The sequence below is a fragment of the Oreochromis aureus genome, linkage group 10 (genome assembly GCF_013358895.1).
Source record: "Oreochromis aureus strain Israel breed Guangdong linkage group 10, ZZ_aureus, whole genome shotgun sequence".
Lineage (NCBI taxonomy): Eukaryota > Metazoa > Chordata > Actinopteri > Cichliformes > Cichlidae > Oreochromis > Oreochromis aureus.
Window position 1 is genome coordinate 2,683,582 of NC_052951.1, and position 15,396 is coordinate 2,698,977.

The window sequence follows — 15,396 nt, forward strand, 5'->3', positions numbered from 1 at the left end:
GAGTAGAAAAGAGCGTGTGCAAAAAGGCTGTAACTATTGCAGTGTTTACAGTGCATTAGATGGAGGAGTTGTACAGGGAGGTGGCCACGGGCAGGAATGACTTCCTGTGTCGTTCAGTGGTGCATTATGGGTAATCTCAGTCTCTCACTGAGCATGCTCCTGTGGCTAGCCAGCATGTCATGGAGTGGGTGGGAGGTATTATCCAACGCTGTCTTTATCTTGGACATTTTACTTTGCTCCAAAAGTTTACATTGCTATAGTTAGTGCCATGAATTGATCGGTGTTTCATAGTTGCGGCTAACTTGCTGTAAATATGAGAGCATCCCACATAAGGTAAAGAAACTGCACTAAAACATTTGCTAATGTTATAAGTCTGAGACAAACGTCAGCATCCACATTTTAATGAGTATGTATAACATGTCTCATCTTGTGGAGCCAATTAGCACTGACATTTGAAGTATTTAGGTTTAGCCAAGTTCGGATTACTCGATTACTTGCCCTCTCTCCTATCATCCTTAGCCTTCAAACCCCTATGCTTTATTTATAACATGTATACAATTAATTGCGTTTTGTTCTAGTGGCTCAAAGAGCTTACAGGACATGCAATGTTACAATTTACTGTGCAAAAATATTAAACATTCACTTTCAGCCTTTCAAATGAGTTTGCTGAACAACATAGTCTAGCAAATCAATTATTGGACAATGAATCATAGAACTGAAGTAATATGCAACTGATGAGGTTGATGATGCCATGTCAACACTGACAGGCCAAAGTGTTATAGAAGTTGGACAGAGGCTACACAAGATGACGATGATCCGTCAGTGTAATACTGACTTTATGACCAAGGGTTCAAGATAAACCTTGCCAATATATCTTCCTACAAGAATGCTTTGGCAGCAGCCCCAGAATGCAGGTTTCACTCTCAACCCTGTGAAAAGCAATGAGCTCTGAATACAAAGTGCTCTCACACCCATTAACAGGACTCTCAAACAGGCACCACTATTAATCATTTTCATTTATTCTCTAGCTGGCAATAATTTGTTCATTTAATAATTCAGATATGAAATGGAAGATAGAAGAGAGGTAATGTGGCGAGGTAAAGGTGGGCTCAGTATTTCACACTTCTACGTAGGTGAGCAGGAGCCTGCACAGGGCTGGCATGCTAAAATATTAACGTGTGGGCTGTGAATATTCATGCGCGGCCATCCCCATCGTGAGATTGTGGAGGACACACCAGTGTCCCTGGAGTGTAATCCGATTCTACGTGTCCCTGCTTCATTTCCAAGGACAAGGGGCTTTGGGTGGGGAAGGCGCTCGGCTGAATAAAAAACAGTGACTGCAACATGTTTCAGCCAACAGGAGGCAGGGAGTGGCTTTAGACTGATGGGTCACGACGAGGTTGACCTCCAGTCATTACTGTCTGTGTGAGCTGATAATGGATCAGGTTGTGCTGCCATTGTCATAGCTTTACGTAAAAGTGACAACAGTTATTATCCTAATAACAATTGATGTTTCAAGACATTTAAATGAATCTGAAATAGGAGTTTCGATCTGCTATAAAAGAGGATCCATATATAGAAGAGGGAGCCTAGCTTTAGAGAGAACACACACACGCGTACACACACACACACACACACACGTACACACACACACACCCACGTACTCCCTGTGTCTGTTTTCAAAAGGTAACCAAGCAACCGGGTTCTTGTCATGGCCTTTGGTTATAGGCTTATCAGGTAACTCCCTTCTGTGCCCGTCCTGCTCACATTTTTACAAGGTTGCTTTGTGTTTCATTTTGTTTTACGGCAGTGGCCTCACTCTTGACCCAAACAAGAGTAAAGCCACTTTTGTCTGGGTCAAGCATGGAGTGGAGGGGGTTGAGAGAGTACCAGGGAAGGCTTCTAATACTGTTCCTGGAAGAATGACTACTCTGACCATACGAGGCACGCAGAGTGCCAAATCCAAATCAACAGGTTATGTAACCAAAGCAAATAAATGACAAGCATGTCAGACAGAGCTAAGGACACTGTTTTCACCTACCCATGACAAAAATTGTTTCCCTGATGAGCTATCTGATTACAGTTATAAGAAACAAGCTATTTTCTTCTCTGCAGCATTGAGACTAACAGCTTATTTGCAACTGCAACCAGCCAATCTCCCCGAGCGCCATTGTTTATTTTCATTTATTTTCTAAATACTGTTTTCCTTCATTTCCTTCCTTCAGTCATGAGAATTAGGAGAGTATTAAACTGTAGTTTATGCACCAAGAGTATGTGCTAGCGCACCTGTCTAAAGTACAGTACACACCATCAGCTGCTGATCGATCCTGACTTCATGATGCAGATCATTTATTCTAAATAAATAATGAAGGTATAGCTGTTCTGCTGTATGTCTAAATGTGTCCAACTCTCACAGCTTATGGACAGAGCACGCTGTTGCCTGGTGCTGCAGGAACAGGATAAACACACAAGACCCCGAGAAACAGCTGGAAGCCACAAACTAAACTCCAGGACACTGATAACATCATTCCTCCTCAGACTTATTCGTCTGATCTGTCACCGAGATGTAAATGGAAAACTTCACACACATGAAAGGCTTATGGTGATTTTAGAGATGTGATGTGAGCTCTGCTGGGTGCTAACGGCATGCAAACTGTGTCTTCAGTATGAAACCTCCAAGCCTTTAGTGTTTCAAATATAATTGTTATCTTATCCTATGATTGACCTGTGAGTATTTCTCATTTGTACTTACAAACACTTTGCATTAAATCATTTTAAGATTTAAAGGCTAAAGCACAGCATGAGACATGCTTATATTATACATAATTGCAAACCCATGCGTACTGTAAATATGTACAAATTCATCTAGGAGGAGATAGGGAACATACAAATAAACACATATTCACTCCAATCATTACTGTTTCAACCCTGAGAGAAACAGACACAGACAACACTAAGACATCTGAGTAATGGTGATTTCTGCATAAATCCAAAATACAAACACACTTCAGAAAAACGTCTGGAGCGCCGTCTGCCAAACAAACCAATGCTGCTTACTTTGTAGTGCACACTGCAAAAAATATTTATGTTTGTTACAGGGAACACATTCAATTTAAGCTTGTGTGCGTCAGGATTTAAAGACACACATTGTTGTTGTTTTGTCACTTTTGAATATGCCAATATATCAACATAATAACTGGAATTTTAACTATTTCCATTTAAATTGTTTTAATGTGGTTCATTCTGAAAACAAACCAGTAGGTGATACCAGAGACATGTTAACATATATCTCTGTCACTTTATGCAGAAACGTCTAAAACACTTGCTTGTACCAACACCAACTACAAAAGCCAACCTTGTACATCTTAATTAAAATCACTCCCCATGCTCATCACCGACATCGCCTAGGTTTGGTGGACAAAGTTGCGATCAGAATGTAAAAAGTGCATCTTCAGTTCGGTGGTATGTTTTCAGCATTGTACACGAGCTCAGCATAATTCTGTGCTCTGTGACTGCCAAGAAATTTCTGGACAACCTGCACAGACGCCTCCCTCGCTGCCGATTCAGTTGGCTTCAGTTTCGTTTTGAACTTGTTGTCAAGCACCAGTTTGAGGGCTTTACAACAAAAACACCTTAAATTAGGCTTCAGTTTTCTCGGGACCAAACATTAATCAACTGTTCTCGTTTCGAAACAGAAAAACAAGTCAGAAACATTTGTGTCACAGCTGACTGACGGTGCTGACAGAAACGTTGACAGCATGTGAAAAACATGAAAAGAGTAGCCCGCATTACCAGTAGTTTCACACAAAAAAATGCCCACAGGGAGCAGTAGATATCGACACCAACAACGGTATGTGCGCAACACTCTGGGCAACACCTGCAGACTACCAATGCAGCATGACGGAGGCCTTAAAAGCATGATTAACAAGCTTGCTGTCAGGCCACTTGTAATGGCAGTAACATCTAAAGTGAATCTAACATTGTGCTGTAACTAATAAGCTGCCTGTCTAGCTGAAGCATCCTGCTTGTAAACATGAAGCACAAGCCATCACCACAAATCTGAGTATTTGGTTATGCTAGCAGTCCAGCAGGATTAGTGCGTTCGCTGTCCGCTTGCAGTCCAGGTGATGGAGCGTCTCCCTGCAGAGAGCGCTGCTGTCAGATGGAGGCAGTGTAGAAAGTATGTGGTGCAAGTGGTCTGTGGTTACTCTTGTGCTGTTGTCGGTCTGTCAGTCAGCCGCAGAGAACAGCAAAGTTAAAACAAAAAGCTGAAGTGAAAGCGAGTATTAAAAACAATGAAAACCGTCCACTGCAGCCACTGTCTGTGCTCTCCATGTTGTATTTTTTATGATCTTCGATTTCTAATTTTCCCCCACGATTCCCAGCGAATACTCCCTTTCCTATTCTGGCCCACTTCTCAACCAATCAGCATTTGGCAGATGCATACATCACACGCTTCCAGCGAATCTTTGGAGGACTCCGTGTGAGCACATCCCATCCAATCGGAAACATGCAAGCACATGGACACTTTGCAGGACCATAAAATGACACTTCAGTTAGCAAGCAGCTAAATTAAAGTTAAAACTGAGACCACTAGAACAGCAAATTAAAGAAAATGAAGGAGGGTAGCAGACGTAACAACAGAAGAACAGATAAACTGGTCAATCTGACATTATGACGCCATCACTTTTATTGCCATTGACTTTTTGTTTGTTTTTTTAAATTTTGCTTTAGAAGAAGGCAGAAAACATTAATATGAACTCTTACATCCAACTATTAAATGTACCAGATTCATTTTCATTGGCAGACCCGGAGATGTTGACCGAGAAACAATGACATAATCATGTGTGGTATACAAACACTGACGGGAGTATAAACACTGACAACACTATAAACAAATATTACAGAACAGCTACTATCCCAGTTTATGACAGCATATATATTCAGCCATTTAGTTAATAAGCAACAGCCTGGTTTTAAATGACAGGTTCTCTGCTATGTTAATACATAACATTAAAATGATTGAAATAGTATTACATTCAAATTTGACACCATAGTTTTCACTGGAAATGTGTATTGGTTCCAAATACTGACTGTTTCCTTATTATACAATATATAGCTATAATCCTACAATCATCTGAGGCAAGTTCAAAGTGTCATTTTCATTTATTTGATCTCTGATTTCTTTTCCCCATAGATTTATCTAGAATTTATCTAGAAAAGATGTATTCTTTTTCATTCAAGAGCACTACCACAACGCTAATATTTATCAGATTTATTTATGATCATACTGTATATAGCTCACATCTACACCTTGAAAAATGGAAAAACATGACCACATTTAATCCCATTATAAAATCTGAGACCAAAGTTTAGATTCTTATTCCCTGATGATAAATGGTACAATTTAAATGACTTAGACTTCCTATTACAAACGCATTACTTTTGTCAACCCTTCATAGCTCACAAAGAGCCACATATAAATAGGACAAAGAAAATGGAGCAGAAAGACCCCACTTGTTATTTTTGCCATTAAAGCGAGGTGAGCACATTTATGGTGGATTTCTAAGCCAATCAAAGAATGTTTCGAATCCGGCGGATACTGTTCTTGTCTGATGAAGTGGAACAGTGACCCCATAACGAGACTATGGTGCCATTAAGATGTTAATGAGTCAAACTGGTGTACACAACAATGTGAATGATGAGACAAAAGGCTAAACAGCACACTATGCAAACCTTAATATTACACTCAGTGACACTCACAGCTTTTATACAGAGAGATAGACTAGGAAAACCTAAACAAAGGATTGCTTTATTACATTTAATTCTCTCACTAACAAGCCAACTGGATTGCAATGCCTTGACCTCTGCGGCTTCCCATCAAAAGCTCAGAAATGTTTTCAATAAGTACCACAGCATATTGAACTCAAGTTTCACATTATTGTTTAGAGTGGGAGGAGCGACTTGTTAGTTTCAGTGTAAATTCCAGTACACTAAACAGCTACACCCTCACCATGAGCCTAAATAACACGGGGAAACTCGTTCTAATGCAGATTTGAGATGAATTCTCATTAATTCTCATGTATCATTTGGTTTCGTTTTGATGGTAACAACTAGTAACCCAAATAACATCTCAAAATGTTTTAGAAATGAAACCATGCAAAGCCAGATACATTATTTCAAATGCACAAAGCCTTAAGAGGAAACACGCCCAAGCTAGTTAAAATGGAAAAAGGTGAAGAAAAGCTGGACTCCACTGTTAAACCATTGACAGTTTAAAAATAACCGGTCTAATCAGAGGTTTCACACACACTGTCAACACAACAACATAAACCCTCTTAGGTGAGGGTCACTAGGACTAACAGAGTCCTGGCAGTGAGGCGTTAAAAACGATAAATAAATGATACCGACGTGAAGGAAGCTGTCACAGCAGCAAACATGCGCTGAAGTTGGTGTGATACCAGGATTTGGGGCTGGGGGAGGGGAGGGTAAGGGCAGATGGCAGACGGGGGGGACGGGGGGGGCAGCACTTTGAAGTCCTGCAGCCACAGGTTTAAAAGCGGATCAAGCTATTGTGTTAGCCACCCGACGATAAACCAAAAGACATGGACACACGGAGGGAAATACACTGATTTTTGGCACCGGGGAAATGTCCTTTTTAAAAAAAAAATATATATATATATATAAAATAATCCCCCGGCTCGTTAACATTTAAAATCCCAGTTCAGCACAATTTTTAAAAAAGCATTCAGCTCAGGTACAAAACACAGCCACTGGGTAAGGCTGATTAAAAGTGTGAACTAAACCACTGTCCTTTACTGGTCACTGAGATGAGATATGTCCACAAATGACTGAAATGCTGTTCGCCGACCGACCCGTGTGTCAATGCAGAAAACAGACATGTTTTTCACAGTTACTTCAGTTTGACTACAACTTCACCGTTTCACTTTAAACCTGCTTTCGCAGTTCGTTTGTTCTGCTTTGTAACACGACTAAACTGACCTTGGGTCACAGGTAGCTCTGTTGGGAAGTGCTTTGTGTTTAACCGCTAAAGTTACAGCTTCATTATCAACTCGAACTACTGACAAACACGACTTTTACAAATTATTTAACTCGTCGAAAAACACGAGTTTCGGTGTCCACGTCAACGGCTAGCGTCGTTGTACACGTCTGACCGCTCCGAGCCCGTTTCACAGAAATATTCATTAGAGTCAAAGTAGCTCAGCTTCAGCTCTGTCGACAAACTTACCTGCGAAGAGGCTCAACAGTGTGACACACCACCGGGCCGCCGAAAGCTCCATTCCTGCTCAACTATTCCGCCGCTTGTTCAGTGAAACTTGGTCGAAGAACTTGTACTGAATTTGAAGTGAGACTCGGCAGCTCAGCCCCGATACAGCATCCAAACTCCACACCGCCTCGTCCTTTTCCTCCACTCTGTGCAGGTGCACAGCGAAGCGCGCCGCACTGCGTCACGTGACCGCCGCTTGCCTTATCCATCCCACGTCCAGCGACGCCCTCTGCCGGTGTCCATGCTACGGTTCGTTCAAGAGTGCCTGCGTCTTCTTATCCGCTGGATCTTTGAAGAATGATTTACGGTACAACTGCACTGCTCCGTGTGGGTCCCAGCCAGAGGCCTTCGTGGACCTTTCCTTTAATGGTTCTCTAAAGATTACGCTTCAGTCAGACCCACAGGGAATTTTTCTTCACGGAAGTTTATTTTGTGAAACCACCAGGATGTGCTGGAAGAGAACTGACATATAAAATATTGGATACAACGTTCAACATTTCACAATCATACAACATTACTTAAAAAGCTAAAGAAGACTTAACACTTTTTAGTTAAAAATAAAATAAAAATAAATGAAATAAATAAATCACAAGACTACTTAAGTAATAGTACAAGAGATTTAGCACCAACATATACTCAAGGAATTCATGATTGCATTGTGCAGCTGGAAATTATTTTAATTACTTATATTGAGCTGGGTATTTTTATCTATAGTATCATCTGTAATAATCTGCAAAATAAGTAAACAACTAAAGCTGTTAATAAATGACATCTTGCTAATACGAATTACAATATTTGGATGGGGAAATGTAGTAGAGCAGAAGTACAATGACACAGAAATATTGTACTGTAAAACATTTGAGTTACAGTTCTCAGGTACATTCCACAACTTGACACCCTGGCATCCAGCTGCAATGAGTATGATTGTATTTATATAGCATCAGCTCAACTGTTGTCTCAAGGTGCTTTATATTGTAACCAACAATCAGACGATCCCGATGAGCAAGCACGTGGTGAAAGTGGGGAGGAAAAACTCCCTTAGAACAGGGGCAGCCATCTGCCGTGACCAATTTGGGGTGGCAGTGAAGAGAAGAAGGAGAGGGGACAAAAGACACTATAAGAGAGAACCAGAGTTTAGTACAATCACACAGAGTAAAAAAAAGAGGTGAGTGAAGGAGAAACAGTTAGTGCATCATGGGAAGCCCGCCGCAGTGAGGTGTATGTCAGCATAAGTGCTTAGCACCTATTTATGTCCAGCTGAACCAAAGAACTGGAAAAATGAACAGAAAAAGCTCAGTGACTCAAACTTGATTGTCAAAGCAAAAGCCTCACATGTGTGAGGAATACACAAACTGGGAAATATATTTAAATATATTTAGTTAAACACAGCAAACGTGTAGCAAATCGATTGAATAAGTAGTAGCTCAGTAAAAGAAAATACAATGTGACCAAGCAAATATGTGAATAAGATCAAAACTCATCTGAAATCAAAAGAAATACCACAAAATCAAAAAAGTATTGTCGTGAGCCACCGTCACTTCTTTACATTTTATCAGGAAGACACTTTTAAAACAAGTGCAAACATAAATAGAAAATACAGTTTGTAAGCCAACATAAGAGTTTCTAAAAAGCTTGAAGTCAATGTTTGACAACCTTTATTCTTCAACACAGACTCTCTCAGACAAACTTTCCTGTAACTTCTTTAAGTAGTGTTCAGAAATAGTTCTCCAGGCTTTGATCTCTACCGTGTTTTACAGATTTCTGTAGAGACTCACTGTTGTACTTCTCTCCTGACCTTCAAACACATTAAAGACAGTTTAAACTAAAATTTCAAGTTTGGATTAATCACCCCATGACATCGTTGCCACTGATCTTTAGTCCAGCTCCTGTGTAATTTTGCATATCTCACCTTTTGGCTGGTAGAAATAGAGTTTCTAAAGATAAAATTTAAAATTGTTTGTTAACCTTCCTCTGAAAATGGTCAGGCACAACGACAGGGCTGAAAACAAGTGAAAAAGTAGCCAAAGTCCAAAGTAAACTTTGAAAGACCTCCCGGGAATCTGGAACAGTATTGCTCAAGATCACTTTAAAAAAGACACAGTACTGTATAATTTCAAGTAAAAATAATGTTGTGTATAACATGAGTGAAACAGTGGTGCAGTGGTTAGCACTGTCACCTCACAGGAAGCAGGTTCCTGGTCCCTGTTCTCCTCGTGCCTGCACTGGTTGTGTCAGGATACTCCAGCTTCCTCACACAGTTCAAAATCATGCACGTTAGGTTAACTTGTGGTTCTAATATGGCCATGACTGTGAATGGTGGTCTTTCTGTGTTAGCCCTGTGACAGACTGGGAACCTGTGCCAGATGTACCCGGCTCTATGACACATAGGACAGAGGTGCACAACAGAGTAGATTAGAGTGTGTTAAGGTTACTGTTTGTTTAGTGACCTCCTCCACACCACAGCTTCAGATGTTTCCAGTTGGCAGAAATAAACAGCTGAAATACATGTAGGGTTTTTTGTTTTTTTTATATTTAGAATTATTGATAAATTATTCAGGTCTTCTTTGTCAGAAGTTATGAGGTATTTTTTCTTAAACACAGGATTGGTTTCTGTGGGATTTACAATGAGTCTTTCTGAGTTTTCAGAAGACTCCTTCTTCCCCTTTAGGTCTTCGGGGTACTCTGTAATAATGATAACAGGTGCAGGAGGAGGGCTAAAAGGAGCCTTGAGAGTCTTGTATTCTGGCGACCCTGGAGTGCTCCTACAGGTTGGGCTTCTGAGCTCCGGTGTCGACATATTCTTACAGAAAGTATTTTTGATATGAGGTTGTACAGCAGAGGAAGGTGACGTTACATCAGTGGGTCTCTCTGGAAGGGCTGTTGGCTTTGTAATTAATTTTCATTGTAAAAATGTTTCACACACTTGTGTTTTAAATTTACTAAATTACAGAAAAAAATTAATAAATGTGTAAATTTATATTTGCTCATCAACCTGGAGAACCAATATTCTGTCCAACCATCGGCACTTACAGCTGCAAGTCTTTTGGAGTGTCTCTCCCAGCTTTGCACATCGATCAGTGATGTGTTACTTTGTGTCTCCTCGCTCTGTTCCTTTATGTTTTTTGCACTTGACTATCAGCATTAAAAGCTCATTTTGAGTGTCACATCTGTCCTGCCATTGAATCTTCTAAAATTAAATAAGTGCACAGCAGAATATGACAATTATTAATTATATATAGAAATCAACTGTAGAGCTAATGGCAGGTTATCAGCCAGAGTGCCTGCAGTTTTAAGTAACTTTATCATTAGGAAACTATAAACATAACTAACATACAATTACTTGTGGAAACATCTCTTTCTTTTCAGGCCAGAGGAACTATTCCTTGCAAAGACTGTGTGTGACCGTCACCCTGGCTGTGCCAGTAAAAACGATTAAACCTGTAGCACAAAGGTGTGTTTACCAAAATATTTACCCTGATATGATTACTATTATACCACATGCTCTGAAAAATGTTCATCTAGTTTACACATTTGCCTAATAAGTAAAAGATCACTGGTTTGATCCCCTGCAGAGACAAATCTCTTGATTTTTTTGCAGGCAGAATGGCAGCCTGTGTGAAATATCCACCAAATCAAGCAGGGAGAGGGCCCACTGTGGAATCCCCTTGCAATTAAGAGAGCAGCTGTCAAACTGTCTTGTGCGACATTTCAGGTGGTCCCAGAGATCTGCCGCTGGTGTAAGAGCCCCAACCAGCAGGTTAGCTGGTGCTCGTATGATTTCGTCACATCACCCACGTCTGTGACCATTTTAATATGTATATCTCAGGTATTTTAGTGAATGTGACTGAAGAGTCAAGCAACATTAGTTGAGATTAGTTAGGAACTGAGCAACAGCTCTTCACCTGAAAAGCCGGAATTTCTGTCCTGATATTGGACCTCATACACACAACACCAGGGAAAGACACTGTGTGTGAGTGTTTGAGTAATTTCTAGTTGACCACAAAACATACAGGGGGGGAATAATAATAATAATAATAAAAAAAACTATTTGCACATGTTCATAGAATTTTAAGAAGTGTGCATATTTGCACTTATTTCAGATGGTAGCAAGTTGATAGGCGGTAACACAAAGACAAACAGAAGGTAACACAGTTTAGGGGAGAAAATCAGAGAGCGTGTTGTGATGCTATTAGTATTTAATAAAACTCCATAAATTTAAGCCTTTACTTCTGACAATTCTTCACTATGAATAAATAAAACATTTTATCACAAAGGACAGTCAGTGGCAAACATGAACATTTCCCTTAGTAAAAATACAGTACTTCAAGACTATACGTGTAGTATTCCAATATCAATATCTAATTTAATACAAGTGATTTCTTCCAACTATAACAAATAGTCTAAAGTGCAAAACAGACTTTGTCAAAAAAACATTTCATTTATAAAAAGTTCATGTTTAAAAAGAAACAACAACAAATGGTCAGTCATATTAAAGTTGCCTTCAGGTTTAATGTCCAGTGTGAACAATAAGCACCATGATTCCTAACTGTAACAATGTGCCAGATTTTGGTGCGTTTCCCAGTATCCAGGCCCTCCCCTGTACACAGGAGGGACCCACAGGTTGTTCCTCAAACTGTGTGGGGCTCTGTTCCGAGGCCTGTAGTTGTAGTGGGGCTGTGGAAGGATATGACCTTTTCCTTTCTTTTTGGGATGCCACATAGGAGCAGATGGATTCATTTTCTTAAACAGAAAAAAGAAGAAGAAAAACTAAATATGTTACATATATACAAGCTGCCAATTATAGTGGACAAACCAAAAAACATTCATAATACTGTGGCTAGGCCAAGCTTGACCAAGTTGAGTCAAGTAGGTTCTAGTGGACAAGGACTATTGATTGATAATACTTTATTTATCCCAAGGGAAATTGTTTTGTTTTTGTTTTTATTAGTGGACCAAGTTTTCATTGTTGAAAAGGTTATTATTTATCATCATCACCCGACTCCTTCACTCAAGCTCAAGTATAATTTTGATCATTTATGGGGTGAAGCTTAACCCAAGAAGCATAGGTGCAAATTTGGCATGCAAACATACACCCATCATTCATCAACTTCATGCATGAAATATCCTTTAAAACAATTAATCCAGGCCTTGGCTAACCATTTAGCCAGAGTGCTCACTGCAATGTCTCCTTGTTGCAACAAGTTCAGAATCATTAGCATTAGCCTGTGTTATCAGGAGTCTTGGTTTGTGTGTGCACTCAAATATTCATTGACAGCAGCAAGATTTTTCCTCTCATAAAAGACAGAATATACTTGAATGTAGGCAGCCCTGATTTCATGACAGAATACCTGGGAAGCAGAGCATCTGCTGGGGATCGTGAGGGGAGAAGTGTGGGCACTCTCCTCATCAGAAGAGGAACCAGAGTGGTAGTCTGATGTCACCCTCTCCAGTGCACTGGTCACCTTCTTTGCAACATCTTTGCCATCCTCATCGTCACTTGAGAAAGTGGCAATTGAGAAGCAAGGATTTTGCTCACCATACCTAACAATTAGGAGAGACATTAATTAATCATTATTACCTTTAATTAAACACTTAGTCAATTTTTTTTTTTAGTCAAGAACAATTTTCTTTAGAAGATTTTAGAGAAAACCTATTACAAAACAAGAACCGCTGTTTTTTGTTCATAATTAAACAAAGCCACCAGAGGGCAGAAGCACATGTACCAGTTTATATCCAAGTTTCAACACAATGTTTAGCTGCTGTTTCATAAAGATAGTGTTTTCTTGTTGCCAGTAGTCTCATTTGAAATTACAGGAAAGCCTTGGGGTTAATTAAACTTTATTTATAGCCTCTATCACCACTATACATGAAGCATGTGAGGAATATTAACATGAATGGGTTATCTCACTTTCCGTTTGCCTTAATTACCGTGTTTAGATTGATGAGAAAGCAATCAACTGAAGCACATTTAAGTGTACAAGATTTACAAGCGTTTCTACACTTTCCTTATGGCAACCCTACAAACTCTTAATCTCACCTGCAACAAACCTCCCCAGGGTCCACCCACAATGTGAGTTCTCGAGGCAGTCCCAGGTCACTGTACTGGATACCACTCTCACGACAGGCCCGAAGGAGCTCTGGATCCTGCCTGTGAAACCTGTTCACTCGGATGCACCTTCAAAGCACACACACAACATAAACTGCCTTCAGCTTAAACATGCCACCAGAACAATCCAAGTTTTACTCATTCGCTTCCCAGAGCAGCCCCACCTGTATGCTTGTCCCTTGCTGGGGTTTTCAGGATACCAGTGCCCCTTAAACTTCTCCTGCAGTGCCACAGCCAGCCTCTCAACAAACAGCTCGACCTTCTCCGCTTCCAACTTCTCCCCCTTTTTCACAAGCCTCTTCAGAAAGAACACCACAGCTGCAATCTCTCTCCTCATATTTTACAAGTGTTTCATCACGTATGGACAGCTTCTGTAACGAAAGGCATGTGACAGATCATGTAAAACAAACAAACAAACTAGATATACAGGTATAGATCCTACCTACAAAATGTTTTCTGATGCCCAAATTGGAAAAAACAAGTTTCCCGACAAATTCCACTTTACAGTCTATCACTGCAACATTTTAGGCGGTTTGAGTGTTTGACCGTTTTAACTATTCTGTACACACGCCAAAACTCCCTCCGTATCAACGATATGCCTGCGTTCACGTGGCAACACCTGCTGTTGTAGGAAACCTTCCTTCGTTTAAAATGTGGACACAACACCGAATAATAATAATAGTACTAATAATACTGCCAGTATTTACGCAGAGTTCTTTTTGTTTATGGTCTGCTGCCCTCGGTTAACGGTTCGAACCAGAGAAAGGCGGGCTGTGACGCACAAGTTCCATTTAGCCACGCACTTGCCTCGTTCCATAACACGAGCTACTGTTCTAAATGCGCTAACTATTTAGGCTAACTGGAACACGATAAGGCCCGAGTAGCATTTAAGTTAACTTCAGCTGTGGTTTAAGTTATTGTTATGATAGCTATATCTTCACTGGTAATTACGGCCTGTTAGTAAAAACGTAAGGGTATTATTCCTCCAAGATATTGTGAACCTGTTAGCATTAGCAACACGCCTAACGTGGTCATGCTACTAACAACAGCATTATAAATTTCGCGATGAAATCTATAAAGTCTCATAAAATACATCTGCATCCTGAAAAACACTTATATTAATAGGTTCAAATATGGAATAACTATGTAAACAATTTCACTTACCTCTCCTTGTGGTCTCCACCGACATGCGGACTAAAACGAATGCTTAACAGGAGGAAGCAACAGAAGAACCAGTCAGTTTTTGTTATTAACTCCGCCCTTTACAAACCAATCCCCGCCCACGGGTAATTTTTATTGGTTCCATCCAGCCCAATATAGCGGGTTCACTGGTCGAGTGTATGCCCGTCTTACATAATGAGTCATTCTCGTGATTGTTATGACTCATAAGGTGAGGTTTGTGTTTGTTGCTTATTATTACTGTGGTTACATCCTCTGATGTAATTTCATCTTAACACTGGAGAAAGAGAAAGTAGTTCTTCGTATGGCTCAGATGAAAAAGATTAATTTATAGTTTAACTGCGGGTTGCCATGGGAAGCTATTAAAGTTAGTGAAAGCTGCAGTTTATGATACACGAATAATGTATGATACAACGTGTGATAATGAGTAACAATAATAATTTGATAGTTTTTATTTTTAAAGACTTTAAAAGTTTAAAGTTCTGGGGTTTGTTTGTGTTTAAATTTACTTTTTAACACAACGCTGAGTAAGCGATTGTTGCATCCATTTCCTGGAAATAACCCTTTTTAGCGGCATTGCTTGACGTAATACGCCCATTCGCCACTTGGGTGCGCTAGACCTCTACAGAACCCACGACTGGAACCAGCACTCACGTTCACGTTGTCTCACGTTGTCTATGCATTCATCAGCTTCAAATCCAACGGTGCTTTTAGTGGCATGACAGTTTCTAAAAATTAGATTCCCAGAGTGTTATAAAATAACACAAAAATAAAATAAATGAACATTTCACTTCAATATTCTCAAACTGTACATCGCATGCAG

The 15,396-nt window shown here is 40.0% G+C and overlaps 2 protein-coding genes across 3 annotated transcripts in view; both read right to left on the reverse strand.

Annotated features, from left to right (window-relative positions):
* cxadr (CXADR Ig-like cell adhesion molecule) overlaps nucleotides 1–7,488 on the reverse strand; it is a 38,559-nt gene extending 31,071 nt beyond the window's left edge. The window contains exon 1 of the mRNA XM_031740211.2: nucleotides 7,250–7,488. Within this exon, the coding sequence (XP_031596071.1) occupies nucleotides 7,250–7,301 (52 nt within the window). The 5' untranslated portion in view covers nucleotides 7,302–7,488. The remainder of the gene's footprint in view (nucleotides 1–7,249) is intronic.
* Nucleotides 7,489–11,466: 3,978 nt separating this feature from the next.
* On the reverse strand, nucleotides 11,467–14,706 carry btg3 (B-cell translocation gene 3). 2 transcript variants are annotated; one of them, XM_031740209.2, is made up of 5 exons: nucleotides 14,559–14,706; nucleotides 13,559–13,765; nucleotides 13,326–13,463; nucleotides 12,637–12,829; nucleotides 11,467–12,028 (listed from the first exon to the last, which is right to left on the reverse strand). In XM_031740209.2, exons 2-5 carry the CDS (start codon nucleotides 13,729–13,731, stop codon nucleotides 11,831–11,833), a joined length of 702 nt encoding a protein of 233 aa, XP_031596069.1. In that variant the 5' UTR covers nucleotides 13,732–13,765; nucleotides 14,559–14,706; the 3' UTR covers nucleotides 11,467–11,830. The 2 variants fall into 2 exon arrangements, with proteins under 2 accessions (XP_031596069.1, XP_039474364.1); XM_039618430.1 differs by lacking the exon at nucleotides 14,559–14,706 and adding an exon at nucleotides 13,837–13,984.
* Nucleotides 14,707–15,396: the final 690 nt, after the last annotated feature.